Source organism: Aotus nancymaae, unplaced genomic scaffold (assembly GCF_030222135.1).
Source record: "Aotus nancymaae isolate 86718 unplaced genomic scaffold, 86718_ANA_hifiasm-v0.15.2.pri h1tg000098l, whole genome shotgun sequence".
In the NCBI taxonomy this organism is placed as follows: domain Eukaryota; kingdom Metazoa; phylum Chordata; class Mammalia; order Primates; family Aotidae; genus Aotus; species Aotus nancymaae.
In genome coordinates, this window is record NW_026988513.1 from 885,167 (window position 1) to 904,711 (window position 19,545).

The following is a 19,545-nucleotide window of genomic DNA, read 5'->3' on the forward strand; positions in this document are numbered from 1 at the left end:
TTTTTGACTGAAATTAAAGTGTATTTATTTGCAGCAATCCTTTAACAATGATCAAATTTTGACAACAAGCAACAGCAATTACTGCTTAAGTGTTGCCTCTAGATAGGAGCGGCAGATAGCAGGAAACTGTATTATCTCCAAAACAAACTGCAAGGCCCCCGAACGCCTGTAATCAAATCGCCATCTCCCCAAAGTCTGATTGGCAGGGCAGATTACCCTAAGATAATGAATTTATTACATTTCCTGGGTTATTTACAAAAGGGGGAGGGCCAACCCGGATTGTCCCCTAGGTTTAACTGTAAATTAACAAGAAAAATTGGTTTAAAAAGAAACCATCAGACCAAAATGTTCTGCTCCTCTCGCCTTCTTTCCTGTTATTGCTTTAAATCTTTTGCAAAAATAATTGTTCTACAAACATATCTTCTAAAATAGTTTCCCAAAGATTAAATATCCCTTTCCAACCCGCAATATATTTTTTTAAAAGGCAACCCTTCTATGTAATACATGAAGGATTGTAAATGGGGGTGAATTATATACATACATTTAAAAACTGGTTTATTTTTCCTTTTGTAAAGGACTGAAATTAATAGGAAAAATCTATTCAGCATCTGGCTCACAGGGATGTATAATATGAATTGCAATTTTATATGGAATACACAAACCAAATATTTATCTGTGCGTATCTGGCTGAACCGTCCCATCACTCAGCACACAGGTATCACTGTGGTAAGACTGCGGCTGATTCATGGGCTTAAAATTTCCGAATCATGGTCTGTCATTAGTAAGAAAACTTATTTGTTTATATGCCAACTCCAATCTGTTTAGAAAAATATCTTTTTACTAGCTTCAAAGCAAGCTGACTATATAGTACATTTTGCAGAAGATGCTGCAAGAAGATAAATCTAAACAAAAAGACTTTAGTAAAATTGGACATGAACTAGTCAGAGGGCTTCTCCATTTTTCAGAGATTTAGGTGGAGAATAGGTAACTTCTAGTGTTTTATCTCTGAAATCTTTTTTCGTAATAATTAAAGCTCTATTAAAGTATCCAGACATATAGGTCTCATTCAAACTGAATGGTAATTTATTAATAAACAAACAATGAATATGTTCAACAAAAAGAAAGAAAAGAGGATAGAATAAGATTAATACAGTTTCCCTTTTTATAATGAGAAAAAAGCACAATTTAAAGTTTCAGGCAATTTAACGTCAGGTTTTGGAAACACTTTCTGGCGTTTGGTCCACGACATCCAACTACAAATTAAAAATAAATTACTATGTTGCAATTTACATTTTAAAACAAGTCCATGAATAAAAAGAAAGCGACTTTCATAAACGGGGACTTTCCCCCTCCCTTCAACATAGGATAAAATTATATCTTACAGGTGAGAGGCAAGGAAGAAGGCAAGAGAGGGGAGAGGGGAGGACGGGAAAGCAGGTCTCTGAAAAGCAAGAAGAAACTTACGTGTTATCTGGAGTAACACTGTCCTTTAATAAACCATGATTTTGCTGTCTTTGTACAAAACAGTTTACCGGTTTGTTTATTTAGATAAGGCAAAGTGGAGGTGGCTCTGAATTAATCTGTTAAGAAAATAGTTTTCTTCGTGCTGGTGCTGGTAAGCTGAATTTTTGGAGGGATATTCTGTTCGCTGGTGTGGTGAATGAATATTCTCAGGGTTTTTTCTTAATCAGATTTTTTTTTTAGTTTCGATTTTGCCTTGACGGGTTCCTTTGGCTTTTCCTGCATTGGGGTTCGATTCAGTTCGGCTTTAAGGGGGTGTCAAAACTTGCTACAGTCATAGACGAAAGCTCCAGACGTGCGATACAGAGACTGGCTGGAAGGAAAGGCCATCTGACAGCTACTATTCCCGTTCACTGGAGAATTGTTCAAGCCGATCCTCTGCGACTCGAACATCTCCCGCACCGAGTGGAAGTTCTGCTGCTGGCCCGGGTAGCCCGCGGCCGCCGCCGCCGCCGCACTCGCCAAGTGGCCCAGGTCTCCACCTGCCTGGTTCAGGTACCACGAGGTGAGGCGGCCTTGGTGGGCCGCAGGGTGGTGGCCGGCCTCCTGGCCTCCCCCGCCTCCGCTGCCGCCGCCGTGACTCAGGGACGACGAGCTACTGCTGGTGACCGGAGGCAGAGAGTAGTCGGGCAAGGGGTCGTCCACTGCCGAGCCGCCCGCACCCCCGGGCGCGCCCTGCAAGTGGCCCCCGCGCTCGCCAGCCGCGTACAGGCTCATGGCCTGCAGGTTGCAGTGGTAGGTCCCGGCGCCGCCAGCGCCCCCCGCGCCCCCCGCGCCGCCGCCGCCCGAGCTGCCCGCACTGGAGCTCTGGCTGCAGGGGGAGCTGTAGAGGGAGCTCTGGCCGGGCGAATAGGCGCCGAGCGCCAGCGGGGGTGCGATCCCTGGGCGCGAAGACGCGGCCGCCGAGGCCAGAAGGCCCGAGCTGAGCTCCGCGGTCGCGCCCTGCGGCGACCCCCGCAGCGACGTCATGATGTTGTCCACGCTGAAGCCTTGGCTGTGGTGCGGCGGCGGCGGCGCGGAGGGCGCGGGCGGCGGCGGCGGCGCGGACTCCGCACCGTCCAGGCTGAGCGGCCGCGCCGACGGCAGGCTGCCGGGGGGGCTGCTGCCGCTAGACAGGCTGCTGCTGCTGCTGTCGGGGCTCTCGATCTTGGGCACCGCGGCGGCGCTGCCGCTGCCCAGGGCGGCGGCCGGGGACAGGGGCTGGGGCGGCGAGGGGCACGTACCGTTCTCGGTTTTGATGTCCTGGATGCGCACGGGCGGCGGCTGCGGGCCGGGCGCGTTGCCGTCGGCCTGCTCGGGCGGCGCGGGCGGGGGCTGGCGGCCGGGCGGGGGCGGCTCCTTGAGGTGCAGCCGGTCCTTCTCCTCCTTGTCCTTCACTGCGTCCTTCTTCTTGAAGCGCCGCCGCCGCCGCAGGAAGCTGCCGTTCTCGAACATGTTGTAGGAGTCCGGGTCCAGCGTCCAGTAGCTGCCCTTGCCCGGCTTCTTGTCGTCGCGCGGCACCTTGACGAAGCACTCGTTGAGCGAGAGGTTGTGGCGGATGCTGTTCTGCCAGCCCTGCTTGTTGTCCCGGTAGAAGGGGAAGCGGTCCATGATGAACTGGTAGATGCCGTTCAGGGTGATCTTCTTGTCCGGGGCGTTCTGGATGGCCATGGTAATGAGCGCGATGTAGCTATAGGGAGGCTTCACCATGTCCTTGGGCTGCGGCTGCGGCGTGTAGGGCCCGTAGGCGCGGGCCATGCCGCCCGGGTACTGCTCGGCGTGCGCGGGGTGCGAGTACACGCTCATGGGGGCCGGCATGGCGGTGTAACCGCCCCCGGCCGCCGCGGCCGCCGCGCGGTAGTAGCTCTGCTCGCCGCCGAGGTAGGGCACCACTCCCAGGGAGTTGGGGCTGGACACGGAGTAGCGCGCCTGCATGGCCCCGGCTCGCCGCCGCCGCCGCCGCCGCCCGGCGCCGCCCGCCGCCCCCCACCCTCGCTCGGGCCGGGCCGCGCCGCGCCGGCCGCCGAGTCCGAGTCCGGGCCCGGCCAAGCTGCTGCCGGCCCGCTGCGCTGTGCGTCCGGCCGCGCTGCCGCCTCTCCCGGCGCTCGCTGGGGCTGGCTCCTCCGGCGCCTGGGGCTACCTCCGGGCCCGCACGGCCGCGAGGCGGGGTCGCTGCGAGGGGAGAAGGCCGGGGCGGGCCGCGGCAGACCGCCTTGCAGGAACTCGCGGCGCAGCTTCCAGGCGCAAACGGGGAAAAGCAGCCAAAAAGAAAGAACAAGCAGGCGCCCTTCTCGCCACACTGCCTGCGCCTTCCAGGAGACTCTGCCCGGAGCTGCCGGCGAAGGCGGCCAAATAACCAGGGCGGGGGGGGGCGCGCTCCGGCCGCCTGCCCGGGCCCCGCGTCACCTTTTCTCGGTCTCTCGCGCGCCAGCCGCTTAAGGAAGCATTGGGAAAACTTCTGAACTTTTGAGCATCCGTCACCCAGGCGAGGACTTTTTTACGCAGTTACACATTTTTCCGGGCAGCGGAGCCCCGCCCCGCCAGCGGCGGCAGCCAATGGGAAGTGAGAACCGCCTCTGAATGAGCCGGAGGCCGATCCCGGCCGGCCCGCTCCCGGAGGCCGGAGGACCGCGGGGCTGACCACACGCGCGCCGGCCGCCCTGGTCCTGGCCCCGGCCCCGGCCCCGCGCCTGCGCCTGACCGCCGTCGGTTCGCCCCCCGCAGTCCACCTGCCCGCCGCCGGCGCCCGGCGGGCCTCCCACCCCGGGCCCTCCGGACGCACGCCCGCTGTTCGCGCAGACTTTCAGGGTCCTCCCGGGCCCTGTGCAGACCCTTCCTTCGTCCACCGCTCCGGAACGGCCCCGGCGTCTCCGCCCCGCCTCGCGCTGGCTAGTTCCCATTCCTTCGCCAAACCCGCCGACGCCACCGCTGGGTTGCCCCGGCCTCTCCTCCCCGCAGCCCCTTCCCTCCCTTCTCCAACGTCAGTCTCACTCGGGTCACTGACGTCTCCGGCTTTTCTCCACTTGGAGGTTCTTCTGTCCTGAACTCGGCTACAAAGGACACGATTTTGAGGGCACGGTTCCCAGGCCCTGTTCCCGGTGGGGAAGAAGGTTCGTCGCCCATCTCGCCCTCCTCCATGACCCCTCCCCAGTAGAAATTCAGGCAAGGGGTGCGGGGCCCGGCTGGGAGTTTCCGACGGCCATTCGCCCGCTTAGGATGAGATGAGCCCGCCTCACTGCGGGCCGCCCTGCTCCTCTCCCCCCTCCCGGGGGGGGGGCCTTGGCGACCTGAAGATGCGGGCGTCCAGAGCTGCCAAAGCCCGGCTGCTTCCCCGCGCTCCCTTGCTTGCCCACGAGGGTCCCTCCGGCTCCCCGCGCCGCCGCCCGCTCTGGTCCCGCCACGCGCGTTTCGGCTCAGCTGAGGGGTCAGTCTGCGGGCTCGGTGACATTAGCAGGTGTGATGACAAGAAGGAAATAAATATGTCTAAGAGCTTAACACTTCTCCAGGCCAGTCTCCATCTCCACACGCTCGGGGCTGCCGGCTCGCAAAGATAACGGGTGTGTCTGGGGGAACGTACGGGATCGCACCTGCGGGGCGGTTCATAGATTCTAGGGGGATACGAATAAAAGAGTTCCCGCTCCTTGTGCACACGCCTGAGATTTGCCTTCGCTGGGTGGTTCGAATGGGATAGAAGAAGAGAAATGAGGGAAAGAAACGGAGGAGCAGGAAAGAGCCGGGCCTCCCTCTCCACCGCATGGCGATTCTGCATTTCAGTGAGTTCAGGAGAGACCCTCCCGGAGGCTGAATCCTAGGTCGTTCACTAGAAATTGGGGGAAGTGTCGAGTTTAGCAGACTGCGAAGAAGCGTGTGTGACGCATTTGACACCTCCGCTCCCCCGATTTCCGAACATCTCTAAACTCCAAGGACTTGTTCGGGGGCCCTTTTGTCTCCTCAGTTCCAATCCGGGCTTCCTCACGTTGGCAGGAAAATTCAAATTGCAGCTTCGCTGTGACATGTGAAGGACTCTGACGTGTAGCAGGCGCATCTCCGTGTCACCTGAACATTTAAAAATTACTGTTTCGTAATGGACATTGACATCGAGGGAAGGAGGACCTGCCCCTTCTAGAATTAGCCTTTAGAGGAGAGAGGGTTGCTCCGAGGTTGCTCTGAATCCCGAGGCAGCTGCCTCCTGGCCTGCTGTGCGCCGGGGTCTCTGGAGACTCCCTTTCCAGGTGCCTTGCAGGCCAAGTCACTGGTGGGTTGGAGAATCACCGACAGGAGGCTCAGTACTTGCTGGTGGCCAAGGACACTAGACAGGGGCGAGGGTGGTGGTGAAGCCCCATGACTTGAACACTTAATTCCTGTCCAGCCAGCCCCCCAGTCCGGCAGCCTGACGGTCTTAGCCCCCTTGGTCGAGACTTTAAGCAGGCTTTAAGCAGCCTGGAGGAGACTGAAGTGGTCTTCCTCAACACCTCGACGTTTGGTGCATTCAGTCTTTAAGCTGTTTTTTGCACTGCTAGCGGTGCGCGGAGATGAACGCAGCGATTACGGATGCTTTGTTTTCCGAATGCGGGAAATGCCTTCGGCCGGAGTTTTGCAACAGGCAATCGGGCCCGGCTGCCCCCTCCCCCATCAGCCTTGTCGCCTCCTGCTTTTCCCTGACTCCTCCCTCTTACGGCCCAGTGAAGTGTAAACAGCTTGTTATGTAAATTGCAAATCGAACAGCAGCGGTGTTCTCCGCTCTCCGCTTTGGGTATAAAAGTTGCCGTTGTGAAATTAGTATCTGGCATGCAAAAAAAAAAAATGGAAGGGTGTAGTTTTATCAAGATCAACTTTCCACTGGTTTAGATCTGGATATTCTCCAGGAAAAGATATTTGCATTTGTGTTTTATAAACTTGCTCGGAAGCAAGCCTTCAGTAAGCAGCTTGATTGTATTTCAAGCATTTATTTCATTATTGTTGTTAGTTGTGTTATTTGAACATAAGACGCAGACATAGAGTCTTTTGGGGAACAGGTTAAAGTTTTTATTTTCAGGTTAAAGTTTTTGATGTCCCTTTCTGCTACTCCACGGGGTACTTCAATCATCCTCTTCAGCACATCCCTTGACTCAGTTGGCAGAAGAGCCCCCAGAGGAACCCTACAGCTTCTTTTCTGACACCTCGAGTACTTGCAGCCTGAAGGCCCCGCAGGCGACAGCGGTAATGGATGTTTGGTGGAACGGTCGCTGGGCCCACACTCCGCCCCTCCCCAGCAGGCAAGGCTACAATTCCTAGGGCCCACCGAGGGGTGCTTAGCTCGAGGGGAGTGACGTCACAGCGCCTTCGAAACAAGGCCTCCCCGGGCCCCACCAAAGAAAAGCACCAGGAAGGGGAATGTGGCTAGCACTCCAGGAAATGCTCGGATTGGAGACCAGGTGACACTGTAGGAATGTGTGTGCTGGAGGACGAGATGATGTCCTAAACGCAGGTCACCAAGAGCCAGAAGGAGCTCTTTTTTCTTTTGCAAGTAAAGTACAGGGAGTGGAGATTGAGATGGGGGCAGTCCGGAAAAATCACTCCCTAGGGGTGTGAGCTCAGCCCGTGCTGTGCGAATTGTCCCCTGTCGCAGGCCAGTCGCCTCTGTGGTGTGCCTAGATGCCCTCTCTTTTACCTCCCCGCTTTCTGGCTTCTCCAGGCTCTGGGCTCTGGGTTCAGCTCTGGAAGCCGAACTGTGGCCTGGACTGGGGAGACGGGCACAGGTAGGAACCAGCTTCAAGAAGGCGCCGCCTGGCCCAGGAGCTGGGGGACTACGGAAAAGGCAGGCTTAGAACATGAGAGAAGGCGCTTCTCCTGCTCCACTCGGGACAGTGATTCCTGGGGGTCTGCACACACAGGAGGGAGGCTGCAAGTCCACAGCTGCCTTAGCATCTTTCCCTTTGCTGGTGGAGACAAAGTGAAAGATTAAGGCGATTAACACCGGGGGGCCACTGGAAAACTGCCCACTAGGCTGCCATCACAGACCACTGGAGCGAGATCTGCTTGGGAGTGTGTTTGAGCTATTTAGACTATTTAGATAATTGTCTTAGTTCTCCATTTGGCTTCCTTTGCTTAGACCAGAAGCCCAGGGGTAGGGGAGGTTATGCTGGTATCAATGCCCTGTATTCGTTTTCAAACCACGGTGCCGGCAGGTAACGTTTGTCAACGGTGCAACTTTTCAGTGGAGGAAGGAGGGGGACCGGACGTCTGGGTGGCCACGACTCCGGGCAGATCCTCCTTAGCTGGGGGATTTTCAAGTAGAGGTTTTGTTAGCACAGTCCCTCCAATTCAGCCCCCTCCTTAGTAGAAAAATAATTTCTACAATAAACGAAAAGAGCGTTTGGTTTTCGATTGTTTTCAAGGCAAAGTGATCCATATTGCCTGTCTACATGATTGGATCAATCCAATAGTTGCCCTCCTAGGGGCGGACCTCCACGGGAAGTTTGTATGACGGGATAATTTAATGTCATCTCCTAACTCCCCTAGATGGGCGGTGCCCCTAATTACTCACCCAGGAGAAAGCCAGCCAACACCTGCTTGTTCTAGCCTCGGGTTGGCCCACCTGTCGCCCCTTTGCAGGAAAGCACTAGCCTCGAAGGGCGTTTCAGGGGCTCAGAGCCGATCTAAGGTGCAAGAGGGGGCCACAGGGAATGCGGGAAATGAATCGTTAACTTTGGTCTCGGGCTTCAAAAGACTCAGGGCTTCCTGTGTTCAGGCAGAGGTAAATGAAGATTCAAATTGTCATCTTGCATTAACAATCCAGAATGAAAATTTGTAAAGGGTTGGATGATCGGAAAGAACAAATGGTGCGTGTGTGCACGCCCGAGCCCCGGTTTCTCCCCATCCAGGTCCCCAGCGGACTCAGGGCGGCCGCCGCACTCCAGGGCCTGGGAGGACAGAGGCCCGCAGCCTCCCAACCTCGGTTCACGTTGCGGGGGCTGGGGGCGCCGCGCAGGGCGGGCGGGTCTCCAGGCCCCAGAGCCTGCCAGAGCCAGGGTGCGGGGTGCGGCAGGCGCCGGCCACCGGAGGACCGCAGGGCGAAGGCGCCTTCCTGGGGCTGGAGCGGAAGGCGTGTGCCCCTGCACGGACGCGCCTGGCTATGGGTGTCGAAGGAAAGGCTTTGCTCGGTGAGACAGACCCACAGAGAGCTCCGAAGCCGCCGGCGGAGTGAGGTGGCCTGCACCTTGCAGGCGGGCTGTTCCCGGGTCTCCCGCCCCGCGCCGCAGCGGATCCAGGCGCCAGGGCTGCCGTGAGCCTCCCTTCCAAGAGCTACCTTCGCGGAGCCCTGCGCTCTGGGACCTTCCTTCCGACGTGCCACCGCAGCCGGGGCTGGGCCCCGCGCTCCGAACCTTCTGGGCAGCAGCCCCGGGGCACTGGGCCGAGGCGTGTGTTTGCACCTCTCAGGGCAGGGACAAGGCCGACACCTGGCTCGGTGCAACTGGCCTCCCCGGAGGGCCTGAGGACCGATGCCGCCGGCAACTGCTGGTCCTCGCGAGTGGGTCGGCTCCTGGAAGCGTGGCCTGGTGATCTGGTGGCCTGTGCCCTGGCCGCCCTTCGCAGGCTTCCTGCCGCTTCCCCGCAAGCGTAGGAAGAGGAAGGGCGATATGGAAGCCCGGAAGCCGCTTGGCCGACCCAGGCTGGGGCTCTCAGGCTGGAGGACCAGACCCCGGCCGGTCCCGGACCTTGGGAACCCGGGGCCAGGCAGCGGTCCTGGGCGCCTGCACAGGGCACTGCGCGTGCTACGAGCGCCCCCTGCCGTCGGAGGCTTCGTCTCCGCGGCGCCTCTATCCACGCCGGACTCCAAGAGCCGGCCCAGCCCATCGCTCCGCAGCGTCCCCCGGGAACCGGCTCCCTGGGGAAGTGGGCTTGGGGCAGACCACGCCGCCGGAGTAGGACTCCGCAGGGCCTGTCACCTGGTTTTCGCACCCTGAAACTCTTATCCCTCAGAGTCCAGGCGGGAATAGTCCCATCGGGGATACCATGTCAAGACTCCCAGGCACAGACCAGGGACGCTTTTGTTCCTGGAGTGGAGGGAGGTGACCTGAGACAGGTTTTCAGCGACCGCTACGCATTCCTTCCAGGCGGCCCTTTTAATTGATGTACACGTTACAGAAAAAGCAAGGCTGCTCCATCAAGTGAATTACATTCTGGGAGATGCCAAGGAATGTATTTACTGGCAGCCAGGTTTGCCAATAAAAGTTGCAAATAAAGACTGCTGGTTTCCAGGAAAATGTACTTCTGTTTCTTAACCACTCCTTAGTCTTAATTACCAAAAACCGAGCCTCCAAAGAACCGGTTTGGAGAACAGGACCAGTGAGTGGCGGTGCTGGCGAGGTCCCACACCCCCACGTGCACTTACACACCCCGAAGTCACCTATGGGAACAGGGACCAGGCACACCTCTGGCTTTGCCCACGGAGAGGCTTGCCCGTATTTACATATGCAGCAGACATAGACACAGGCGAAACGCTGGCACGCAGAGAGGTATGCATTCGGATTAGCGCTGTTTAGTTTGGAAGTGAAGAAATAAGAAAAGACAAACTATGGCAAACAGGCGCATTTCCACAGAATATTAAATAGAAATAAATGTATGCGAGGAAAAGAGGTGCTTGCTCTGCAGTATTTAGCTATGGTTGCCCTGGTAATTCTTTGTAGTCCAACCGGGTTGACTATAAGTGAACGCAGCAGACAAATCCGGAATTTACATTTACTAAAGGTCTACTTTCGCTCAGAGTCACAAGGACCCCAGTGGGAATTAGAAAATCTCCCCATTCACTAGATGGAGCAGCACTAACCCCCCCCTCCAAAAAAGGGGGTTTTGGGCAGAGTGTGCACACTAATGAAAGGCGAATTTGTTCCATTTGTTTCTCCATTGTTAAGCACAGATATTAATAACCACAATTATCAGGACAGGTAAGATGCATAGAACACTTAGTATGCGGTCATCCTGCTGCGTGATTTAAATACTCCTTCCAGTTAATCCTCACAAGGACTCTGACACGGGTGCTATGATCTGCATCTTATAGGTGAGGAAACTGAGCTTAAAGAGAAGAAAGAGCTTGCCCAAGGTGACACAGCCTTCACAATTGCACAATGCAGGATCTCACTGGTTCTAAGATGTCATTTATGATAAGGTATGGTGCTTATAAGCCACTAAGAGGGGAAAAAACTAAATTATTAAATATCATCAGTGGTAAATCTCATCTCTGTTTCAATTGCTAAAATGTAAAAAAAAAAAAAAAATGTGCATTTCAGATCAATGATACCTTTACTAATCCATGTAATCAACAAACACGTAGAGGCCTGCGCTGTGTTTGGCCTTCCTCTAGCAGCTCGGAGTATAACAGAACACCCTTTGCAGACATCCATGAAGCTAAATATGAATTACCATGGGAAGGATGTTTACCCACAGCAGCCCTCGAATCTATTATATATGTGTACACATTTTGACTTGCACTTGGCTGGTTTATCTGCACCCTTCTATATTGTTCTAGAGCTGCTCACACCAGTGCTGTGAGGAGAAACAGGTATAAGTGCATGCACAGAAAAATGGCATATATTTGGGCACAGACATTCTATATAGTTGAATAAAGGACCTGCTGGTGAATTCATGTTTCTCTCTTCCTGAATGCTCTCACCTGCCCCTGCCTCCATGGTGGGCCTACCCTTACCCACAGCTCCAGACAGAGTGGGGAGACAGGCAGGAGCCCTAGGACACTGAGGAAGCCAGAGAACTTCCTCTCGGACCCATGGCAGACATCAGCCAGAGGAGGCTGGAGGAGGGACAGGAAGCAGAAGGTGGGTTTCAGGTTGTAGCTCACCTCCAGGACACCATGTCGGGGCTGTCCAGAAGTCACCAAAGTCAAAACCTTGGAATCACAGAGAGGGAGACTGAGGCTCTCAAAAGAGAGCTGGCCCATGATAAGGAGGGCTCCCACCCAGGACTTGCAGTCTAGTGCCACTTTCCCCCAGCACAAGCCCCAGCACCGCTGCACCCCTGCCTTCAGTGCCACCAAGGCCTAGGGTCTAATGCAGCTACTGTCTTTGGCCAGGTGGGCCTTGAGGTTCAGGGTGGAGTAGGAGCAGGGAAAAGGAGAGAGGTGGGTGGCAGGGAAAATGAATGAAGGGCTGAGGTGGGAGGGGCTTTTTCCTTTTCCAGGAATTCCTCTCTTGCCCAACTAAAGCTTGGCTTGGGCTTGGATGATTGACCCAAAGGCCAGCCCTGAGGAAGGGAAGAGAACCTGGGACGCAGAGCCAGAGGAGGCCCAAGACCTCAGCCTCTGGAGGTATTTGGCCACCAAGGGGTGTGCGGGGCAGCAGGGGCTCTACTCTCCCAGGGTCTGGCCGGCCACAGGGATGCCCAGGTGCCCTCTTCCCCGGAAGAGCCGGGGAGGCCCAGTCCTCGTGGATTGGGGCCTAGGGTACCGCGGTCCAGACTCCCCAGGGAGCGCCCGGCCCCACCGGCTGCGGCCACGGCGACAGTCTAGGGCAGCCCTGCTTCTCCTCAAGACCAGCCGATGGGTCAGGGCGCCTGGTCTCCCCGTTTCTCCACCGTTGCGCGCAGGAAGGTGCTTTTAAAGGCTGGCGGGCGGGCGCACAAGCTCGCACACTGCAGCCGAGCCGGCCTGTGTTTAGTCTGGCGCTGACGTCCTTCCTGAGCAGATGGTAAGAGGAAGCCTTCTCCAAGCCGTTCCTGCCGTCGCCCACCCGGCCCATCCATCATTTTCTCACCTACCGGCCCCAGGACCGCGAAGTCCTTACTGAGAGCTCGGCAGAAAGTCCGGGCCAGGTCACAGACCCCCGCCACCTCGCCCGTGTGTGAGAACCTTTCCTTCCTCCTTCAGCACAAAGGCTTACATTATTGTATGTTCCTGTGATGAAACACGCACCAGATTAGATAACGTTGAACTGCAGTTTTATAGGGTGCCAGGATCGTCCATGAGACACTCTCCTTTCATTCGTGAGATTGTGCGCTTATAAGAATACTTTGCTCGAGTAGTTCTCACTTGGCTCAAGGAGACAACATCTACACACAGGGTGACTTCTTAGGGAAGGACTCCGGGCTGCCCAGCTCGGGGGAAATTAGTTACTCGCAAGAAAGAGCAAGTTACTAAAAGTTGCTGGCATCTGGGGCCTGGCGCAGTCAGCCCGCAGCACTGTTTTGCTTTTGTGTGTGGCAATTCTGCATGGCGCCCAGTGCCATCCTCAGAAACGCACCCTCGGAGTTTTCATTGTTTGCCTTTGTGAGCATTTGCTATCAAGGATGATGTGTTAGGCGTATTTGTTTTAGTAAGGAACTCGTCCAGAGGCGGGCAGACGTGTCACTGGGAGAATGTTTTGGCAGGCGCGGGGCAGGGGTTTTACATAATAGGGAAACAGATGCAACTCCACCCTTCCATCAGCAAGGCAGGCACAGCCACACATTTCGTTTAATCCCAGTCACATTGTCTACCGTCTGCTGGAAGTAGGTTAGTTTTCTAGCAAACACCACTCTTACTGCTGCCAACTGTTTGTTCTGGAATGGGCTCAGACTCACCCAGGTCCTCCTGCTTTGTTCATTTCAGGTTGTCAGGTTGTCTTTGGATATTTTAAAAGAGAGAGCTAATGCATGGCAATAATATTTCCATATATTCGTATGAATATATATTTATATATGTATATATGAATATATATGTATATGCATACACACACATATAAACACACACACACACACACAGAGTCTTTGTTCCCTGGGCTGGACTGTAGTGGAGGGTCCTCTTGCTTCTAAACAAAGCTTGAGAAAACTATGCCTTGCATTTCTCCTTAGTTGGGTAAATTTTGCATTTCCCTTGATTATGCATTAACTGGAGTAGAATAAACACGTTTTTCTTACTCTATTTTTCCTTCTTGCTGCTTTGTACATCAGCTTTCCTGATGATATCCCTATAGCTCTGCCGATTTCAATGAGATTCAGTTGTCAGATGGTGCTGGCAGACTGCTGTAAATCTCATAAAAGGAGAGTTGGGCTTTATTTTCTGGCCGTGCCAGACATTTTCCAAGTAGATATTTAGAACCCAGAAGGCATCCCCGACTAGATCAGAGTAATATGAAATACAGGTCAAGTGCCGGATTCAATGCCCTTGGCAATGTCCCTTTAAAAACAAATGTCTCTGATGTGGCCAGACCTGGGTTTCCAGTGTTAGCATAACATTCAGTTTATCCACCAGACAAACAAATATTGTAAGTGTCTACATTTGGGGCAAAAAACAAAATGATGGATGCATAACCCTTCTTTCTCTTAGGAAGAGTTTCTAGAATTTTGAGGCATTCACTCTGGTCTGTCCCCTGACGGCCTCAGTTGACCCTCCCCAGGTGCCCCATTGCTGGCCATTTAATATTCATTCTTCTTAAAGTCTGACATTAGGTGGATATGGAGAGATGGAAGACAGAATGGGGGTATGAAAAAAGAGATCAGACAGAGCTCCAGAACTGAAGAAAGAGTGTGATGGGCCTTTTACTGCCACACGCTCTCTGAGGATGCATGAGGCCTATGCGTGTAAATTCCCTCATATTTGGAAGGGCTCATTGATGACCATAGGGAGCAAACTGTGTGGAGGGGAGGGGCGTCGCAGGGAAGCCCCTTCCCCCGGCTGGTGATGCCTCCAAAACCCCCAGGTGGTCGCACACACGGTGCCCCTTCACCTTCGTCTGCTGGCTGGATTTAGGTCCTTTTGGCTGCAGGGCAAGATGTCACCTCTTTTTTCTGTCTTTTCTTTTTTATTTTATTTTATTTTTATTTATTTATTTATTTATTTTGAGACGGAGTTTTGCTCTTGTTACCCAGGCTGGAGTGCAATGGCGCGATCTTGGCTCACCGCAACCTCCACCTCCTGGGTTCAGGCAATTTTCCTGCCTCAGCCTCCTGAGTAGCTGGGATTACAGGCACGCACCACCATGCCCAGCTAATTTTTTGTATTTTTAGTAGAGACGGGGTTTCACCATGTTGACCAGGATGGTCTAGATCTCTTGACCTTGTGATCCACCCGCCTCAGGACCTCTCTGAAACTTCAGTGCTGATTGCTTGACATCATTGTTTCCTTCATTAGAGACACTGGGAAGGGACAGAGGGAGGAGGTGGCGCAGAGAAGGCCCCTGTGGTGAGGAGAGCAGGGGAAACCTACACCTGTTGGCTTCCAGGACTTGGGGGTCTCAGGAGTTGAGCTTCTCAGCCAGCTCCTCTGTTCTGGGGGCAGCCACTTCCTTTCCTCAGGTTCGGAGGAGACTGGGCTGACCGGGCCTCTCCAGGCCTCCGCAGGTGGGTCCAGGGCTCAGTCACACAGAGCGCATTAGTGCACATGGGCAGGAAACTCCTGGACCTTCTTATTGCAGCCACCCAAGGGTGGATAAAGCACGTGTGAAGGCCGGCCTGGGGGAAGAGGCTGCCTGGCTGGTGGGGGGTCTCTGGTGGAGGAGACACTCAGGTGTGCGGCCAGCAATGGGGCGAACGTCGGTGGCAAGTGTGGGTGTTCGCTCTGAATAGTTTCCATTTCTGTGCAGAGTTCTATGTCTGCGTGGTCCAATTTCTGCCCACATTCCATATAGGCCATGAAAGGCCATTTTTCTTTTTGAAGCAAATCTAAAATAATACACATGATGAAGTGCAGGCAGGATGCCTGTGGAAAAAAGAGCTTCTCCAATTATTTCAATGGGACAAAACTTCTCCAAGCAAAAATCTGACTGAGAAATCTGACCTTTCCCCATTTAAGGCTAACGGGGGTCTGTTGGAAGGCATTGCAAGGCCCTGCTGGCCGGTCAGGCCCAGAGACACGGCACGGTGGGCTTGGCTGTGCCTCAGTTTACCTTTTCTCAAAGGAATGAATCACATCTATCTTTTACTAACTTAAAAGTGTGAGCTGTCTTTTAAGAGGGGTTTTAATGAGATGATTCAATGGAGAACCTTTGGAATACCTATGAAAAAAACTGTGTAAATACAGGAAATCAAAACATGAGGATAAACGTGAAGTGAGAGAGTGTGGCAGGGCTCTGAAGTCCTGGGTCCCTCGCTGGAGTTGAAGGGCCCCCACGTCACCAGGAGCCGTGTGTTCCAGTCTGCTTCTACTCAGGAAAGCAGCCGCAGGACGGAGGCGGCATCGGGGCTGGGAGAGGCTCAGATGCCTGCAGGGCCGAGGAAGCCTCCTCTCAGAGCACCTGACTGCACCTCCTCACCCGGCATGGTTTGCGTATAAACCGTCTCAATGAGCTTCAGAAAAAATTGCATCATAGTCTGAAACAAAGGGAGCTATGAAAGTCTGTCAAAAAAAAAGTTGTCCTTTCTATGTTGCAATAGATATTTAGATTTGTAAATACACATAAATGACTAATATATATAATATACCAGTTTACTCCAGTTTGTGAATTAGGTGTTAAACACAAGCGAGGCTTTCAATAGTGAAAGACTGAAGCCAACTGGATGTTCACTACTAAAAACATCAGCTTAATGGGATCACACAAGAAAAGAAGGATGAGGACTTTGCGAAGCATGGAATGGTGAGCTGGAGATGGATTCATCTGAATGAAGACCGTTAAAGAAAATGCAAAATAAAAATGATGGCGGGATAAGAAGATGAGGCTTGTATGATTGTGTAGGTTTTTAAATTACACGGTGGAAAAATCGAATTTGGAAAAACACTGTTTGCCATTTGAGATCTCCGAACACATCCACAGAAGCCTCTGAGAAATCCCCATAAACAAGCATGGGACCAGCGGTGGGACAAGCAGAGAGCCTCACAAAAGGCGTGGGAAGAGAAGGAAGCAGAGCTGGTGGGGAGGGGAGGTGTAAATGGCCCGAAGTAATTTGGTGAGAGGAAGAGATAACAGGGGGCCTAAAGCCCTGGGAAGGCAGAGAAGGAAAGCCTCAGCCACTCCCAACACCGGCCTCAGGTGTCGCACAAAGCCCCTTATCTCCCTCTGGTCTGATGTTATCGGACCTTTAAAATGGTAAATCATTTATAGAACATTTACTGATTCACAAAATGAAGGCACTGAGAATTAACATGAGGATGGTGGGGGTAGTCAGGAGGCACAGGCTTCGGGAGTGTGGATTTCCCTTGTCACTTGGCTCCAGAGATAATCTTATCTCTGGGGCTTGTCATGGGGAGGTGTAGAGGCAGGGAAGGGGACAGAACTGGAGCTGCGGGGAGGGGGCTGATAAGGAGGGCTAAGGACTGTTCTTGTTTTTCTGGGCTGGAGTGTGCGTGTGTGTGTGTCTGTGTGTTTACCTGTGAGTCTCCAGGGCAAATGACTCTGGCTTTCCCAGGAGGAGAATTTTCATGTAGCCCCTGTCTTGGCAAGACGACTGTTGGAACTTCACTCTGCACACTGTCACGGTTGGTGGGGAAGGGGAGCCTGCGGTCTACGTGATCTCTGCCTTAAACAGAAGAGAGGCTCTGAGAATAGGAAAGAATGACAGGGACCAAGAACCTCCCTGAGTTCAACCCCAGCCAGGATGAGCTTTCTTGTCCACCAGCATCTACAGAAAAAAAGAAACTGTTTTTTAAAAAATCCATTGTTTACTAGCCTGTTTTAGATGTGCTGCATGCAATCAGTGGCATTTCATTTGTGACTACGAATTGAAGAGATGCCATCTTTTGTACTTTTTCCTGAAAATTTAGTTGCTATGGGTTTAATGCAATGTGTTCCTTTATGATTCTCAGTAAACTGGAATTGGACCTTGGTTGGCTTTTTTTTTTTTTTTTTTTTTGATAATTTACCAATTTAACAATGGGCATTGTACACCAAGTTTAGTGACACTAAAATACGTTCTGATAACCCATTACCATGGGCCTTGGTTTTCAAGACTGGAGCCAGTGGCTTTACTTATTTCTCAACTTCATCAGAAAGTATTGACAGAAGTAATTTTCCACCCCCGCCCCCTCCACTCCTTTCCCCACCCCAGGAATCCAGGCTGTTAAGGCGTCAGTGTGCAGGGACTGTGATGGAGCTCTGGTGCCATCTAGTGGGCACACTGGAGAAGCGCACTTAGAGGCCCGTCAGCTGGTATGAAAGCCCAGGTGGTCTGCAAGCCAAGAGCCTCCCCACCAGATACGGAGTGGCGGTACCCTGCCTCGGCTTTACTGCTGGGTCCATCGGGTGACTCCAGCTCAGCAGGCAGAGAGAGCAGCTGAATGTCACGGTAGGAAACGGCTGCGTTTTGGTGGCCTGTTTCCCTACGGTGGGTCAAAAAGCCCTCAATGAACTTCATTTTCCTTGCTTTGTGCTTCGGTTCTGTCCAGCTCCAAAACCAAATGTACCCAGGGACAACTGAGGCCCGGGAAAGCTGAAAATGCGTGTGTAGCACACAGCTCCGCTGACAAGGCGGAGGGCCGTGCTCGGCCAGCGTGACTCACGTTATCTGCAGAATTCATTTGGAACCCTTTGCTGTCTCTCCTTACAGAAGACACCCTAAAGCGCGCTGTTCTGTTGGTGCTCCACGGGAAACTTGGGTGGGGGGCGGGGAGAGAGGAGGGTGGGAAGGTGGAGGAGCGCCTGGGGAGGAGCAGGCCCCTGAGGTTTGCAAAGTGGAGGGAGGTGGGAAGGAGAGCTCGAGGAGCAGTCTCAGGCGCAGGGATTTCAGGAAAGAGTGTGTGCAGTAGTTACGGAGCTAGGAGCGGAGTTTCCTAAAGAGATCCACACCCAGGCAGCTGCTGGAGAGTCTGTGTGGGTCACGTGGCCCCCAGGGTCCAGATTCTCACTGAGAGAGGAAGGGGCCATGGCCACCTCTCCCCATGCAGTGCTGGCTTCTGAACTGAGTAGACCTGGGGAGCCACGACCTGCTGTGGGGAAGGCAGGAGCCTGCTGGGGCCCAGGAGCAGCCGCCCACCCTGGCCCGGTGTGCCCCGGCCAGCACGGCCCCGGCCATCCTGAGGAGCACCCCTGGGCTGATGAGGCCCCTGGGAATGCCCATTCTGCTGGCAGACATTTTCCAACCATCCTGGCGGCCTTAGATGTGGGTGTGTCACCTAAAAACCCAGCCCCTGGGGACACCTCAGCTATGGTTCCCATGAGGGGCCATGATGGGTGGAATTAACTGATAAAATGTATGTAACTGTCCCGCTGGTTCCTGGGATTACAGAAAGCTCACCTCCGTCACTGGGTCATTCAACACGGTATCCTCAATAGAGCAGCCAGGACTGCCGCGCTGTTGTGTCTGCCTGGCCAGGCCCCCGTGACCATCTTGGACCTTCCCTTTCCTCCTCTGCTTGGCTGCCACGCGAGACACTCGTCAGGGGAGACTGTCGCCTGCCTGCACACGGCTGGAGAGCAGGGTGGGCTTGCCGGGGACGGCGAGGCTGAAGGAAATGTCCGCATGGACCGGGAGGAGGAGCACCGCGGATTTAACGCCTGCGAGCAGGCGGGGCTTTTGGTGGAGTGAACATTTTGAGTGTTAATTTCTAAGTCCAGAGCCTGCCTGAGTTGTCACCATCAGTTACGGTGACGGCGCTGTGGCCTGTCCTGCTCCTGTCACCACAGCTGTGGCCAGCTACCTGTCTCACCCAGCGTCCTGCTGGGTTGGGGGCTCTTGGAGAGGCCAGCTTCAATCGTGAGGTGCTGCCCCTCCCTCCTCCCTTTGCCGGTGGCCCAAAGAGCCCAAGTCGGCACGAAACCTCTGAATCCTGTGGGTAAAAGGGCCTGCGAGGTGGGTCCCGGCTGGGCAGGGCCGAGACGCCCTGAGTGCGGTGAGGGGCGTGGTGGGGCCGCCTGGGGCCAGAGCCGCCCAGGGATGTGGACTCCCCCGCAGACGCTCCCTGCCCAGGTATTGCCTGACTGCAGTTATATAAAAAGCCTTTATGAGCTGCGGGGAGTATGTCATTTGTTCTGGAAGAACATAAAGCTCATTGTTTTCCCTCAGCTGCGGGTCAGTCGGCTCGATCTGTGCTATAAGCGCTGGCAACCTCCTCTCTTCCACAGGCAAATTTTCCACGGGCGTCCATGAGGCAGTTTTCAGACAACAGAATTCTGGCCTTTAGCAATGAAAGAGAAGTCAGGGCTTCCT

General features: G+C 54.1%; 1 protein-coding gene across 1 annotated transcript; it reads right to left on the minus strand.

Annotated features, from left to right (window-relative positions):
• Positions 1–3,972, minus strand: FOXC1 (forkhead box C1). The gene has a single exon (XM_021676172.2). The coding sequence runs from the start codon at positions 3,433–3,435 to the stop codon at positions 1,780–1,782; it is 1,656 nt and encodes a 551-aa protein (XP_021531847.2). The 5' UTR covers positions 3,436–3,972; the 3' UTR covers positions 1–1,779.
• Between the last annotated feature and the right edge of the window lie 15,573 nt (positions 3,973–19,545).